The sequence below is a fragment of the Acanthopagrus latus genome, chromosome 14 (genome assembly GCF_904848185.1).
Source record: "Acanthopagrus latus isolate v.2019 chromosome 14, fAcaLat1.1, whole genome shotgun sequence".
In the NCBI taxonomy this organism is placed as follows: Eukaryota; Metazoa; Chordata; class Actinopteri; order Spariformes; family Sparidae; genus Acanthopagrus; species Acanthopagrus latus.
The window spans coordinates 2,657,524-2,673,320 of NC_051052.1; the positions used below are offsets into that span (position 1 = coordinate 2,657,524).

Sequence of the window (15,797 nt, forward strand, 5' to 3'; positions counted from 1 at the left end):
CACACAATATTGGCGCTTAAATATTGTGGACAGTATTTGTCATTGTTTGGACTGTTGCACTAAACCTACATTTGCATTATGCAAGCATATTAGTCCACTCCTATGTTGATAAGAGTATTAACTTGATAATTTGAAAAATATCCCTTTAAAAAGCGACATTCTATTGCCAAAAGTATTCACTCACCCATCCAAATAATTGAAATCAGGTGTTCCAAACACTCCCATGGCCACAGGTGTATAAAAGCAAGCACGTAGACATGCAGACTGTTTCTACAAATATTTGTGAAAGAATGGGTCGCTCAGTAAATTCCAGCATGGTACTGTGAAAGGACACCACCTGTGCAAAAGTCCAGTCGTGAAATTTCCTCGCTCCTAAATATTCCATATTCAACTGTCAGTGGTATTATAACAAAGTGGAAACAACTGGGAATTACTCAACTCAGCCACAAAGTGGTAGGCCACATAAAATGACGGAGCGGGATCAGCACATGCAGAAATGCATAGTGCACAAAGGTCGCTTACTTTCTGCAGAGACAGCAAGTGTAATGCAAAGCGTCAGATGCAGTGGTGTAAAACATGCCGCCACTGGGCCCTAGAGCAGTGGAGACGTGTTCTCTGGAGTGACGAATCATGCTTCTCCATCTGGTAATCTGATGGATGAGTCTAGGTGTGGCGGTTGCCAGGAGAACAGTACTTGGCTGACTGCATTGTGCCAAGTGTAAAGTTTGGTGGAGGGGGGATTATGGTGTGGAGTTGTTTTTCAGGAGCTGGGCTTGGCCCCTTAGTTCCAGTGAAAGGAACTCTGAATGCTTCAGCATACCAAGAGATGTTGGACAATTCCATGCTCCCAACTTTGTGGGAACAGTTTGGGGTTGGCCCCTTCCTGTTCCAACATGACTGTGCACCAGTGCACAAAGCAAGGTCCATAAAGACATGGATGAGAGAGTTTGGTGTGGATGAACTTGACTGGCCTGCACTGAGTCCTGACCTCAATCCGTCAGAACACCTTTGGGATGAATTAGAGTGGAGACTGGAAGCCAGGCCTTCCCATCCAACATCAGTATGTGACCTCACAAATGCGCTTCTGGAAGAACACACACTCCTAAACCGTATGGAAAGCGTTCCCAGAGGCTGTTACAGCTGCAAAGGGTGGACCAACTTCATATTAAGTTCATATGCAATTCTAGGCAGGTGAGCGAATACTTTTGGCAATATAGTGTACATTTAGAACAGATAAAAACGTGCAAATGATATGCGACTAATCACCAAATAGCTCATCTAAATATTATGTTCCATAACACTGAGCCTGTGAGATAAATCAATGAACTACTTAATAGGCTGGAAACAACATAGGCTTACAAATACTAGCAGCAGGTAGAAATTGACTGGATGTTGGTGTCTGTAAATGGCCAGGAAGAGCAGAAGAACCAGGGAGCCCAGAGCTGAAACCAAAACCACAGCAGGACTGAGGAAGAAATCAGATCGTCAGAAAGAGCCATAAATACAAAAAACATATCTACATACTTTACTTTGTCATTTTACTAATGGCAGAAATACATTCAATTCATCAGCATCTGAGAGGAAAGTGTGGGCTTTAGACTAAGAGCAATGTCTGGTTACAAGGAATGTTCTTGTTTCGTCTTGTTTTGTTTACAAACTGTGATACCCGAAGCTCTTTCACCAGAGAAGAGCTCATGAACATCAGGGGAACAACTCCAGCTGACTTATTTTCAATTGTTCTCCGATTACAGTGTAATTATTGGACATTCCTATCCAATGTGCACTCTGCACTGTGCAATAAATTTGACAAAGTGCAGTTACTGTGGGGAAAAACCAGAGACTTTTATTTATCATCCATTCTGAGTTTCATGGAGATGTTTCTGTGTTATTTGAAACCAGACTTTAAGCTGCAGCTGGAAAGCTTCCAACTCTTCAGAGTGGAACTCTGTGGGGTGATTTGTTTATTTATCAACAGTGGCTGGTGCGAACCACAGGACAGTGATCCTGCAGCACTGTTCTTATGGTCTGGAATCATTTTACATTAATTGTAAACCCCTTCTGCCCTTCTTACAGTCCACCGCAGGCCAACGTGCAGGACATGCAAAATGTGCTTGCCAGCCAGATACTGTGCATAGAGCAGACATACTTAACTTCAACAAAGAACACTTCAACCAAGAAATCCCCAAATACAGTTTACTTAATGTCCAACCAGAGAAGGCAATGTTTTGGCTCACTGTTACACCACAGTCAGTGGTGCTTATCATGAGGTCCCCCACACTGTGCTATGCCACTCATACCACATCATGGTCCACTTGATTACTGCATACAGGCAGAAATTAAAGCATTTCAAACCTGTTATGAGGACATCAAAGAAGCAGACCAGTGAGGCTGGGGAGGATCTTCAGGCATGATTGGACTGTACTGACTGAGTGCACAGAGGCTGTGACATCATCCATCAGGTTCTGTGGGGACTGCTGTATACCATCACGCACCAGGGTGAGTTATGATGATGACAAGCTCTGGTTCACGGCTTAATTCATCCAGTTAAGGTTGAAGAAGGAGGAAGTGGGGAGGGGTGACAGGGACAGTTTTAAAGCCAATGACCCTGCTGCTACTGTCGTGAGTGGGCCAAGGAAAATAAACTATAAACCTGCAGCCCCCCACTTCATAAATGACTTGCGGTTGGCAAAGCAACTGAATGAGTTCTACTGTTGATTTCAAAGACAATGGAGCAGACTTGAAACCATTCCCTGTGACACCCTTCATGAGCTCCAGCCCAGGATCTCCATCGCGCCCAACCTCAGCAGAAGCCTCGGCTTTTCAACCACTGCCAACCTAAGCACCCACCTCCCCATCTACCATAGTGAAACCTCTCTCCATCCTTGTTTTGGATAATGATACATTATAATTTCAACTCAACTGTTTAGGGAGTAGAATCAATCAATTTGCCAAACTGCTTTCATCGTTGTGTGAGTGTATGTCAATTGCTGAGCATAGAAGTATTGTGGACAGGAAATACTATGATGCTTATGGTGAGTAGATCAGCAGCACCTTGCATTACAGCCTCTTTCGCCACTGTATGAATGTGTGTGTGAATGTGGCTCGTGTTGTAAAGTGCTATGGGTAGTCAGCAAACTAGAAAAGCACTGTGTAGATGAGAGTACATGTACCATATCTTTTCAAGGTATGCAATGAACAGCTATAACAATGTACGAATTTGCATGGATATTGATGTGTATTAATCAGATAATTGCATTCTCAGCTTTTGTGGGACCCACAACAGATTAGGGGTGTAATCCATAACTCTGGATCAGTTTATCCATCCAATATGTTTGATGCAAGTAGAAAACATTGATCCATATCATCAACTTTAAGGTAAGCCTCCATTTTAGAATTCCTATGGTATGTCTGTGTCGACCATCTGTCTGTCAAGCGCACCTCTTTCATAAAAATCTTAACAGTGCTAGCACCAGGCAGGTAATGGCAAGAAGAAACCATGATTAGGATAATTTATATTAATCGGCAGTGGAAGAATATTTTGGATGTTGAAGAAACAAACAGACACAACAAACATCACACTAAGCAAACTCCTAACTTGCTGGTCTTTCTATTCCTAAGGCTGAAATTCAAATGTGGTGCACTTTGTTAGCCAGCAGGCTAATTTATACTACATAAAATGTCATAGCCATTAGCTAATAATGATGACAAGTAAAAGTAAAATGTTTTGCCCACTTGACAGTTTATACTGAAAGTCTACATTGCAAAGGCTACACCCATTTCTCTAAAGCACATCTTGGTTATACATTGAGAGAATTTACAATACTGTTTGGTCACTGGACACTTCAAAGTTTATCTAGGAATTTAGCTGTTATATTTCTAATTTTGACAATCTAATAGGTGACAACTCATGAGATACAGCTATATGGACTGTGGCTGTTGGTTGCTGTGTGGAATTCATGATGAAAAGGTTCATGGTTCCCTAAGCTTCTACTGTTAAGTGGGCCATAAGGCTGTTGTTTCTTATTTTGACATATCATCATTCACATCTTGGTTAGATAATAATATGACCATCCTCACCTGGCATGAACAAACTCCTTGATGGTATGGGAGAACATGAAGAGGGCAGAGGTGGCTGTGGTTAGAATGATTTGCAGGCTCAGAAGTGTGTACACCTTCCTCAGGAAATCTGAATCAACAAAAATAGCAGTAGAGCGACAGGATAACAGTAGCTTAACCATCAGCCTTATCTGTACACTTTTTTCCACCACAGTCAACGAATTGTGAGTTAATGTGTGAGATACCATCAGCTTCCTTTAACGAAACATATCATTAAATCTGAACCAGAGGTAACAGGGTAACTGGAAACAGCTCAATATGTTAATGGTAATGCTGAGTTTTGACCAATATGAGCAGCAGCTCGTTTGAGTAATTAGTAACAATATAGGTTGGACTTAAAGCCATCAAAACCATGTAACAACGCTTTTTGTACTACTTGTGTTTAAACCATGTATCAGCGCTAACAGCGTTGACACTGCAATGATTTCGCTAACTATAGGCTAACCTTACAGCCCGGCCTATCCCGTCAGCTGGAAACTTAAGTAATCATAGGCTTTTAACAATGGCTAGAATATAAACAGTAAATTGTCTGCAGTCTATATTATCTTTCTACAGTAACTGCCGTATACTAGTGTTTAGTAACTAGCGATAGCAGCTGACTTGTCGATAGGCAGGATGCTCCTGCATTACAACCCATACTTGACTTACCCATACGTATCTGAACACTGGCTGAAGCGACATTTGTGCCATAATTGAAGTCGTCTTCAATAGAAGACCTCGGGTATTTATCACTATTCATCGTTTGACTGTATCGGTTTCTCAGTTTGATCTACAAACGTTAGTCGCTGCGGGTCGTGAACAATACGGAAGGACTGACGTGAAGAGGCTGCGCAATAAAACTGTCGACAGGTTTTTTTTTTTTTTTTTTTTTTTTTTTTTTTTTTTTTTTTAAATAAAACTATGGGCTTCGGCTGCACTGTTTTTTCCACAATCTGTATTAATGTTGTTGTTATGTTGAAAACGTAACGTACTCAATTCTTTTTAATGAAACCAGGAGATTAATTTACATTGGTGTATGTAAAACTGAGTTCATATGTTCTGAAAATAAGCTATTCTCACCATTTACTATATGATGATTTTAAGGGCGAATTGGCTATTAATGAAATAAAGCATAAATGCAATAAACATGCCTCCTTGGTGAACTTGCTGAAACATCTCACAATCTCTAAGTATAGAGACAAAGGTTTTGTCCGAAATCATCGACTCCAGTTATTACTCCATATTCACCTCCTTTGGACTTCAATATAGAGGACTATATAGTGAGCTCATTGGTCAAATGTAAACCCTTTTGGAAAACTTTTGGTAATATTTTTCCCTCCAGTTCAATGTATGGTGGTACAATGCATTAATGGACTTTTTGATGAAGTCAAATCACCCATTGGAATGGCACCCGAGAGGGCACTTAACTATTCATGAACCAAACCTAAAAGTATGTCACTTGATTTGAATAGACTGCAATATACACAATATACATATTTCCAGTATTGGAAGTAGACAAGGCACCATGGAACCTATATCTACCTATAATATCCACATGTTTGAATGTAAACTTTTTTTTCTACTTTAAACTTAATGTTCTATGTAATGTTTTGACAGTGACAGTGATGTATAGGAAATCACGAAGACCATGTACAATACAATTTTACCATCCATCCATCCATCTTCTTCCGCTTATCCAGTCCAGGTCGTGGGGGCAGCTGTCTAAGCAGGGACACCCAGACTTCCCTCACCCGGGACACTTCCTCCAGCTCTTCTGGGAGGATCCCAAGGTGTTCCCAGGCCAGCTGGGCGACATAGTTGTTCCAGCGTGTCCTGGGTCTTCCCCGGGGTCTCCTCCCAGCGGGACATGCCAGGAACACCTCCCGAGGAAGGCGTCCCGGGGACATCAGAAACAGATGCCCGAGCCACCTCAACTGGCTCCTCTCAATGTGGAGGAGCAGCGGCTCTACTCCGAGCTCCTCCCGGGTGACAGAGCTCCTCACCCTATCTCTAAGGGAGCGCCCTGCCACCCTGCGGAAGAAACTCATTTCAGCCGCTTGTATCCGGGATCTTATTCTTTCGGTCATGACCCAAAGTTCATGACCATAGGTGAGGGTAGGAACGTAGACTGACCGGCAAATCGAGAGCTTCGCCTTTCGACTCAGCTCTCTCTTCACCACGACAGACCGGTTTAACGACCGCATTACTGCGGCCGCTGCACCGATCCGCCTGTTAATCTCACGTTGAATCCTTCCCTCACTCGTGAACAAGACCCCAAGATACTTAAACTCCTCCACCTGAGGCAGTAGCTCTCCCCAAAAGGAGCCAACAAGACCACATCATCCGCGAAAAGCAGAGATGAAATCCTGTGGCTCCCGAACCAGATCCCCTCCGGGCCGTGGCTGCGCCTAGAAATTCTGTCCATGAAAATAATGAACAGAACAAAGAACAAAGGGCAGCCCTGCCGGAGTCCAACATGCACCGGGAACAGGTCTGACTTACTGCCGGCAATGCGAACCAAGCTCCTGCTCCGCTCGTACAGGGACCGTACGGCCCTTAACAGAGGGCCTCTGACCCCGTACTCTCGGAGCACCTCCCACAGAATGCCACAAGGGACACGGTCGAATGCCTTCTCCAAGTCCACAAAACACATGTGGACTGGTTGGGCAAACTCCAATGAACCCTCGAGCACCCTGCGGAGGGTATGGAGCCGATCCAGTGTTCCATGGCCCGGACGAAAACCGCATTGTTCCTCCTGGATCCGAGGTTCGACTATCAGCCGAATTCTCCTCTCCAGTACCCTGGAATAGACTTTCCCAGGGAGGCTGAGGAGTGTGATCCCCCGATAGTTGGAACACACCCTCCGGTCCCCCTTTTTAAATAGGGGGACCACCACCCCTTTCTGCCAGTCCAGAGGCACTGTCCCCGACTGCCATGCAATGTTGCAGAGATGTGTCAACCAAGACAGCCCTACAACATCCAGAGACTTGAGGTGCTCAGGGCGGATCTCATCCACCCCCGGTGCTTTGCCACCGAGGAGCTTCCCGACTACTTCAGTGACTTCGGCTTGGGTGATGAATGAGTCAACCTCTGAGTCCCCAGCCTCTGCTTCCTCTATGGAAGACATGTCAGTGGGATTGAGGAGATCCTCGAAGTATTCCTTCCACCGCCCGACAATATCCCCAGTCGAGGTCAACAGCTCCCCACCTCCACTGTAAAGAGTGTTGGTGGAGAACTGCTTCCCCCTCCTGAGGCGCCGGACGGTTTGCCAGAATTTCCTCGAGGCTGACCGATAGTCCTCCTCCATGGCCTCTCTGAACTTTTCCCAGACCCGAGTTTTTGCTTCCGCGACTGCCCGTGCTGCCGCTCGCCTGGCCTGCTGGTACCCGTCAGCTGCTTCAGCTTGACAGCATCCCTTACTTCCGGAGTCCACCACCGGGTTCGGGGATTGCCGCCATGACAGGCACTGGAGACCCTACGGCCACAGCTCCGGACAGCCGCGTCAACAATAGAAGTGGAGAACACGGTCCATTCGGACTCAATGTCCCCAGCCTCCCTCGGGATCAGGTCCAAGCTCTCCCGGAGGTGGGAGTTAAAGACCTCTTTGACAGAGGGTTCTGCCAGACATTCCCAGCAGACCCTCACAATACGTTTGGGTCTGCCAGGCCTGTCCAACTTCCTCCCCTGCCAACGGATCCGACTCACCACCAGGTGGTGATCAGTTGACAGCTCAGCCCCTCTCTTCACCCGAGTGTCCAAGACATACGGCCGGAGGCCAGATGACACGACCACAAAGTCGATCATTGACCTCCAGCCTAGGGCGTCCTGGTGCCATGTGCACATGTGGACACCCTTATGCTTGAACATGGTGTTCGTTATGGACAAACTGTGACTAGCACAGAAGTCCAGTAACAAAACACCACTCTGGTTCAGATCGGGGAGGCCGTTCCTCCCAGTCACACCCCTCCAGGTAACACTGTCGCTGCCCACGTGAGCGTTGAAGTCCCCCAGTAGAACGACAGAGTCCCCGGTTGGAGCACTCTCCAGTACCCCTCCCAGGGACTCCAAGAAGGCTGGGTACTCTACACTGCTGTTCGGCCCATAAGCCGAAACAACAGTGAGAGACCTATCCCCGACCCGAAGGCGCAGGGAAATGACCCTCTCGTTCACTAGGGTAAACTCCAACACAGGCGGCTGAGCCGAGGAGCTATAAGCAAGCCCACACCAGCTCGCCGCCTCTCACCGCGGGCAACTCCAGAATAGAAGAGAGTCCAGCCTCTCTTAAGCCCCGGACAACATAGCTCCTAGGATCATTCAGGTGCTCAAACTCCTCCACCACGATAAGGTGCCGGTTCAAGGAGGAGCAATACAATTTTACATTACATATATTTGTAATTAATTGACATTACTATTATCTTTTGTCACTTTAACATCAGAGGTTTGTTTGGTATTTTTTTAAATAAAATATATCAATATATATCAATAAAAGGGGTAATAAATCCATAGGGTTGAATTATTTTATACACTGTATGCAAATCTACATGGACGTTTCAGCATGTTCCATGTACATGACCTTTCATGGCAAACGTTTTTCCTCTAAGGGGACAGTAGAATCTGATTGTTTTGCGAGTAAACTTAATTATTGGCAGCTGCTATAGAGTTGCCTGGTTCATCAGGGCTCAAAAATGTAGGTGTGGTGGGTTGGGCATTGGATGGAAAATCAGCCCACACCAACATAATTTTGAGGTTGGGTATTGTTAAAACAATTCTAGGTGTTTACCTGAAAGGGTCCATGGCTACAACCTACCAGCGTTTGTTGATGAATGATACTATGTCCTTAGCCAGAGGTAAGTTCTGGATAGCACAAGTGATTCTGTTATTCAATCCGACTGTTGTATAAGCACTCATCTTGGGCCTGTTTGCAGCCTGTTTCACCCTTTGTCTTTTATATTTATTTATTTTTGAGCTGCTCACAAAAACACGAGGAAGCTGTCAAAAACATTTTTTTACATGTTCAGAGCAGTCTGCTTAGTTGAGCTGAGCCACACTAGACTATCCAAAGAAATGTCTTTGACCAGATAATGTGATTTTGCCCACTTCTCATACAGCATCTGGATTCTTAATACCTTTTTCACTCATTCATTTAAGTCAGTGAGGGTTTAGTGAGCAGGGCCTATGATAGACTGTTCTTGGCCCAAGGGTCCTGTTAGTTAATAACGCTGCATATAGGATGCAGACTGTTGCTCTTATACTGCTATTATCAAAAGTGGTTCAGCAGCTTTTTGATTATGTGACATGATCATGATTTTTAGTTCATGTTTTAATTTTGGAACATACCAAACCTAAAGGCCAATAAAAACAGCTACCCATATTCAAATAGATAAACACACAAAAAAACACACACACAAAATGATTATACAAAATAAATATATACAAACACATGCTAAATCATGCATTCAATAAAGATTTAAAGTTGTGAAAATAAGGAAAGTGGAGGCTGAAAAAAGCCAAATTAAGGAAGGTGAGATATTAAAAGAGGGATCCTCCTTATTTCTTTTTTTCAATCCCACCTAAGAGGGCACATAGAGTAGGAGGAAGAGAAAAGGGCCAAATAGCAGAGGGACTGAAACTGATTTCTGAAAGTCTCTAAACTTTGGGATTTAAATACATACTTCCTGTCTTGGGGTCACGATTTGTTAGGATTATTAAAAAAGAATGCGCAAACCTGTTTGATCATATTCTACCTAGTAACTGTGTGATTGGAATAAATGATTTGCTCGTGTCATGTAGTGGGCAGTCCTAAAGCACTTTATTTATCTGCGCTACTCCACACTTTCGCTTCAGTCTTGCGTTTTGAACGACGTTGCTGTACGCTTCGCTGTTTCATTTGAACTTCTGTGAAAGAAGAATCTGTCAACATGAGGACTGTTTTTTTTCTAGCAGCGCTGGCAGTCGTCTACTGTTCAGACAACTCCAAATACTGTGAGTAGTCCAACATTCACCTTCTGTAACTTAAATTGTGATTATGTTTTCTTACTATAGAGTTGCCAGACACGGCATCTCAAGTAAAATAGCGTTTATCCTTGCAAGTGAATATTGGACTATAGTGTTTAGTGTACTTTGTTTTTCAGATGGAATATGTGTGTACTGTAGAGCATGTTCTTTCCATTTTTGTTTTCTGTTTTTTAATGTGATTTATTAGGCTGTATGTTTTCAAACGGCATAATGTCCGGCAATAGGGTGTACATCTGCGAAGTTGCTTTGTCTCTGTTAGAAAGCCTGCGATACAAAGATTTGTTGTTATCGTCAAATGTAAAAGGGAAACCTTGTGCAATGTGTTTGTCATGATTCGACGGAATTCCCCAGTCTGGATTCAGTTTCGTTTTTCTTTAGCACCAACTCCGTGCTTTGGGTTAGGGTTAGCACCCTCATCTGGCTTCAGTAAAGTACATACAGATACTGATGAATCTTTAAATTATTGGTGACATAACGTCATAATGAGTTCCAAGTGAATAGTGACTGTGTAAGACATGTTTTATACACACGTGTTGTTTTTTATGTTTTTATGTCTGTAGTTTTTTTTTTTTTTTGGCATTTCTTGATATATCTGAGGATAAAGTTTTACGTTCAATGTAAAATAATTCCTCATGAAAATATTTGTGTTCTTTTAAAACACAAACACATGTCGATGAGTACAACTGTTTGAATCTGCCCCACGAGTCACGGATTCTGTTTCCATCAACTACAAATCACACATGCCTTTCCACTGAGATATGTGGTGCAAAACTATCTGTCTATTCATATGTGCAGCCTATGGAGCAAAAGGCAGGTGCTGATCTGAGATTGACTGATCCCACAACAGGATTCAGCACATGCTAAACTAACAAGCAGCAGTGACAGACTACGGTCAAGCCAGCTGTAGTTCATGTTTGCTTGGTCAAATCAAACTTCAGTAAATCAGCCGATAAATCGATAAAGTCAAATACTGATAAATTGGTCGGGCTCTGCTATTTTGCACAAAGTTCATTGTGTGAGGAGGCGAGAATATGGGCGACGGGTCTATAATTAAGTAAATCTGCCAAATGTCGCCACATTTCTTCCGATGCATATGTTGTACGTCACTGTTCATGCCCAACTTCGTGCTTCACGTCACATCACATGTTTAAGCTAACCCAAGTGGCGGCTTTTTGGACAAGAAGGAATATTAAACCTCCCTTTCAGATAGACAGATGTGCTGCCTTTTCTATCTAAAAGAGGCTAGTAATTCCTCTCTCAACCAGTTGAAAATGCTGTGAACACCTGATTATGCATGAAAAAAAAATACTCTCTTATACTGTGAAACCGAAATTTTGAAAAATAACATGATAAACATTTTTGGTCACTAGCGAGAGACTAGCACCACTCGATTTCGCACAAGCGCAGAGCGTACACACTACTGTGTAACTTGCAGCCGTCGAGGCGGTATGATTCAATGCAACTTTTCTGCAGAACAGGTCAGACAACAGGCAACAGAGTGGTGGGATAAAGGCAGGTAGCTGTTGGTTTGCATCTAGGCGGTGTGTGGGGGCCTTTACATGTTGCTGTTGGACTTCTTTCACTTTCTGACAAATTTCACACTGCAGACATTTTATCCACAGGTTTGCCAGAGTAATGTTGTGTGTGCGTTCTGCCACAAATTGTGCTCTGACTTAAAAAAGGGGGGGGGTATGTGAAATAATGCCCGTATCGCCCTCGATCCTGTAGATCGGCTCAGGACATTCCTAGTTTCAATCTAATTTTTTTTAGTTTCTAGTTTCTGTCTGACCAAAAACCTCAGTTTTATTTTGGCAGGTCAGTCATAAAACTGCTGTTGGCTGTGACAGTGTCCTCTAAAGGCTGTTGTCTATACAAATATTGACAAGTGTTTTTTTATTTCTTTCAGTAAGCTTCACAAAACATGGCACACTATGTGTTTCATGGAAATTTGACATCATTTCTTTCTCCATGTTACCACTAGCTCCACCCAAGGTTCAGGTGTACACCGCTGGCCCAGGAGAGTTTGGGGTAAAAAACATCCTGATTTGCCATGTGAGTGGATTCCACCCCCCTGACATCACTATTCAACTGATGAAGGATGGAGAGGAACTCTCTAATGCCAACCAGACTGACCTGGCCTTCAAATCGGACTGGCACTTCCATCTGACCAAGAACGTGGCCTTCACACCCACGCGTGGACAACAGTTCAGCTGCAAGGTCACTCATGGGGCAAACATGAGAGAGTATGTTTGGGGTAAGTTGGGCTCAGCCCAATGTGTGTGTAATGTTCTGTTAACCAAGGAGTCTCATAAAACTGCAAAAGAGACATTCAGAGAGTACATAGGTTGCCACAGCTCAAGAATGACGCGATATTATTTTATTGATAAGGATTTTATTAAATTTGCATCTTGATTCAGGTCTAAAGAAATATACATATTGGTAAAAAAAAAATGGACAACATGTATGAAGTCATTTGCACATGACTCCCAGGCTAAATACACAGATAATCAAATGCAACCTGAAGAATCTCAATGCATATGGTGAAATTATTCAGTTGTAAATGCAAATGTTGCTCCAGCACCTTTAATGAGACTGATAATAACTTCTGTATGCTTTTTCTTTTCTTTTTACAGTGCCAAACATGTAACTCAGCAGGCCTTAGCTTTCGTGGCATCTTTTCTTCACATCTCCAAACAAGAAGACCAGAGTTTCTCCCTTCTTCTTCATTATTCTTCTCACAGAACCAAATATCTATATCACATTAAGGGGACATTTCACTAATTTTATTATATGAAAGAATGCATGGGCTGCAGGTCTTTAGTGATTTGTATTGCTTAGATTTCTTAGATAACCTAGAATACTTGCAACCTGTTTTCCAGCCTTTGATATGAAAACTGTGTTTGTTTAAACTGATTTGATAAAATTGTGTTGTTTCTGTACACAAATTGTTTTTTTCATGACTTGAAAAGTTTCTTTTAGCTAAATGAGGTGATCAAATGGTAATTAGTCAGGTTAATATTTAAGGAAAGGGGTGTTCTTTTGGACTACATAGAAGTGTGTTCATACATTTTGATTTGCTATTCAAGGTGTTTGTTAATGCTCTCTTCTAAATAAATGCCTTGTAAATTTTCCAATGTCTTAACTTTTTTAAACACAAACCATTACGTTTTATACTTTAATTGTAGTACTAATGACCAATTTGTTATCTGGGGTTGCACCCCTGGGGATGGGGTTGTTGGAACACCCCCACTTTTACAACAAGGTGATTTCATCTCATCAAAACATTATAAAAATACATCCGTGGGTTTGGTGCCTACCTGTATACTGAAGTCTGTTCAGCTGTATACTGAACATACATAGTTAACGTTTATAATCAGAGAACGTTAGAGACATTGTGTATATCCCCATGTGTGTGAATGTGTAAATGAGTGGCATTAACATATGGCTCTTTGTAAAGTTCACTCCATTGACTTGTATCAGTTCATGGGGCAGAGCTGCCACATCCAAAATGTCAGTGATGTCGATGTACCGTCCGGTGTTCAATGAGGCTTCTATGTATAGTCTGTGTATATATGTCTATGTCTAAAAGGTGGTACACATATAAGGATTATATAAATCTTAAGAGATTTTTTTTATTTCTGTAGAGCCAACGGTGGCGCATAACAGTTAACGTTAGCGCAAACGCTAAACCCATTAAAAACATTAAAATAGCTCATTCAAACACCAGTAGTGGAAAACAGTCAAGCCACCCTCCACTCCGAAATCCCCGGTCAACCTAGCCGCCACTTAATTTGCAGTGCCTGTATATCGACGATATTACGGTAATGCAGTGCCAGAACAGAATTCAAAATAAAAGCAGACACTTACGAAGGCAGTCTGCAATTTCACACAAATACAATCAATCAGCCAGTCTGTTAATTGATTGATGAATTATTTAAACGATTAGTTAATTAATTGAGCATTTAAGGAATTAATTCATTGATTATTTAATTCATATAACCATCCTTATTCTGATCACACAGTCCAACATAAAAATAAACACAATAGCTGGAGTTTCTGATGAGAATTTCAAAATAAAAGCCCATTTAATAGTCAAATATTTTCAATATATATATTATATTATATCTATATAATATATTTCAGATCCACAGATATTTCCCTTTGATTTCAGATTTACTTTAGAAGAAAACTGCCTGTTTCCACAGACTCATTTCACTTCAGACTGATAGTACTCAATGTCAAAGTTGCACTCAGATAATTCCAGGAGGATCTGATGTGGATTTTCGAAATAAAAGCCCTTTCAAATCTGTCACTTTTGCTAATATTTCCCTTTGATTTCAGATTTACATTAAAAGAAAACTGCCCGTTGCCACAGACTCATTTCTGTTTAGACTGATAGTGCTTCACCTTAGAGAGTCATTAATGTAATTCCAGAATGGTCTGATGTGGATTTTTTTTAAAGAAAACTACCTGTTTTCACAGAGTCATTTCACCTCAGGCTGATAGTACTCAATGTCAAAGTTGCACTCAGATAATTCCAGCAAGTTCTGATGTGGATTTTCAAAATTAAAGCCCTCTAAAATGTGATTTTTGATGATATTTTCCTTTGATTTCAGATTTACTTTAAAATAAAACTACCTGTTTCCACAGACTCATTTCTGTTCAGATTGATAGTACTCAACGTCAGAGTTGCACCCAGATAATTCCAGGAGGATCTGATGTTGATTTTCAAAATTAAAGCCCTCTAAAATGTGATTTTTGATGATATTTCCCATTGATTTCAGATTTACTTTAAAAGAAAACTACCTGTTTCCACAAACTCATTTGTGTTCACATTGATAGTACTCAATGTCAAAGTTGCACTCAAATAATTCCAGCAAGTTCTCATGTGGATTTTCAAAATTAAAGCCCTCTAAAATGTGATTTTTGATGATATTTTCCTTTGATTTCAGATTTACTTTAAAAGAAAACTACCTGTTTCCACAAACTCATTTGTGTTAAGATTGATAGTACTTCAAGTCAGAGTGTCACTCATGTAGTTCCAGGACGTTCTGATGTGGATTTTCAAAATTAAAGCCCTCTAAAATGTGACATTTTTGCCAATATTTCCCTTTGATTTCAGATTTACTTTAAAAGAAAATTACCTGTTTCCACAGACTCATTTCTGTTCAGATTGATAGTACTCAACGTCAGAGTTGCACCCAGATAATTCCAGGAGGATCTGATGTTGATTTTTTCAAAATTAAAACCCTCTAAAATGTGACATTTTTGCTAACATTTCCCTTTGATTTCAGATTTACTTTAAAAGAAAATTACCTGTTTCCACAGACTCATTTCTGTTCAGATTGATAGTACTCAACGTCAGAGTTGCACCCAGATAATTCCAGGAGGATCTGATGTTGATTTTTTCAAAATTAAAACCCTCTAAAATGTGACATTTTTGCTAACATTTCCCTTTGATTTCAGATTTACTTTAAAAGAAAACTACCTGTTTCCACAGACTCATTTCTGTTCAGACAGATAGTACTCAACGTCAGAGTTGCAACCAGATAATTCCAGGAGGATCTGATGTGGATTTTCAAAATTTTCAAAATCCCAATAAAATACATTTACATTTGTGGTGAAAACGTGACGAAAAGTTCAAGGGGGATGAATACTTTTAGAAGGAACTGTATATAGACAATATC

At 41.6% G+C, this 15,797-nt stretch overlaps 2 protein-coding genes across 3 annotated transcripts in view; one reads left to right on the forward strand and one right to left on the reverse strand.

The window, feature by feature from the left end:
* tmbim4 (transmembrane BAX inhibitor motif containing 4) overlaps positions 1-15,797 on the reverse strand; it is a 46,806-nt gene that overhangs the window by 12,011 nt on the left and 18,998 nt on the right. Inside the window, exons 1-3 of one of the 2 annotated variants that reach the window (XM_037122219.1) lie at positions 4,765-4,958; positions 4,078-4,186; positions 1,360-1,465 (exon numbers count right to left, since the gene is read on the reverse strand). In XM_037122219.1, coding sequence (XP_036978114.1) covers positions 1,360-1,465; positions 4,078-4,186; positions 4,765-4,855 — 306 coding nt within the window. In that variant the 5' untranslated portion in view covers positions 4,856-4,958. Of the gene's footprint in view, positions 1-1,359; positions 1,466-4,077; positions 4,187-4,764; positions 4,959-15,797 lie in introns of those variants that run through there. The other variant, XM_037122220.1, reaches the window with a different exon arrangement.
* On the forward strand, positions 9,919-13,241 carry LOC119032730 (beta-2-microglobulin-like). The gene is made up of 3 exons (XM_037122222.1): positions 9,919-10,077; positions 12,092-12,364; positions 12,744-13,241. Exons 1-3 carry the CDS (start codon positions 10,014-10,016, stop codon positions 12,755-12,757), a joined length of 351 nt encoding a protein of 116 aa, XP_036978117.1. The 5' UTR covers positions 9,919-10,013; the 3' UTR covers positions 12,758-13,241.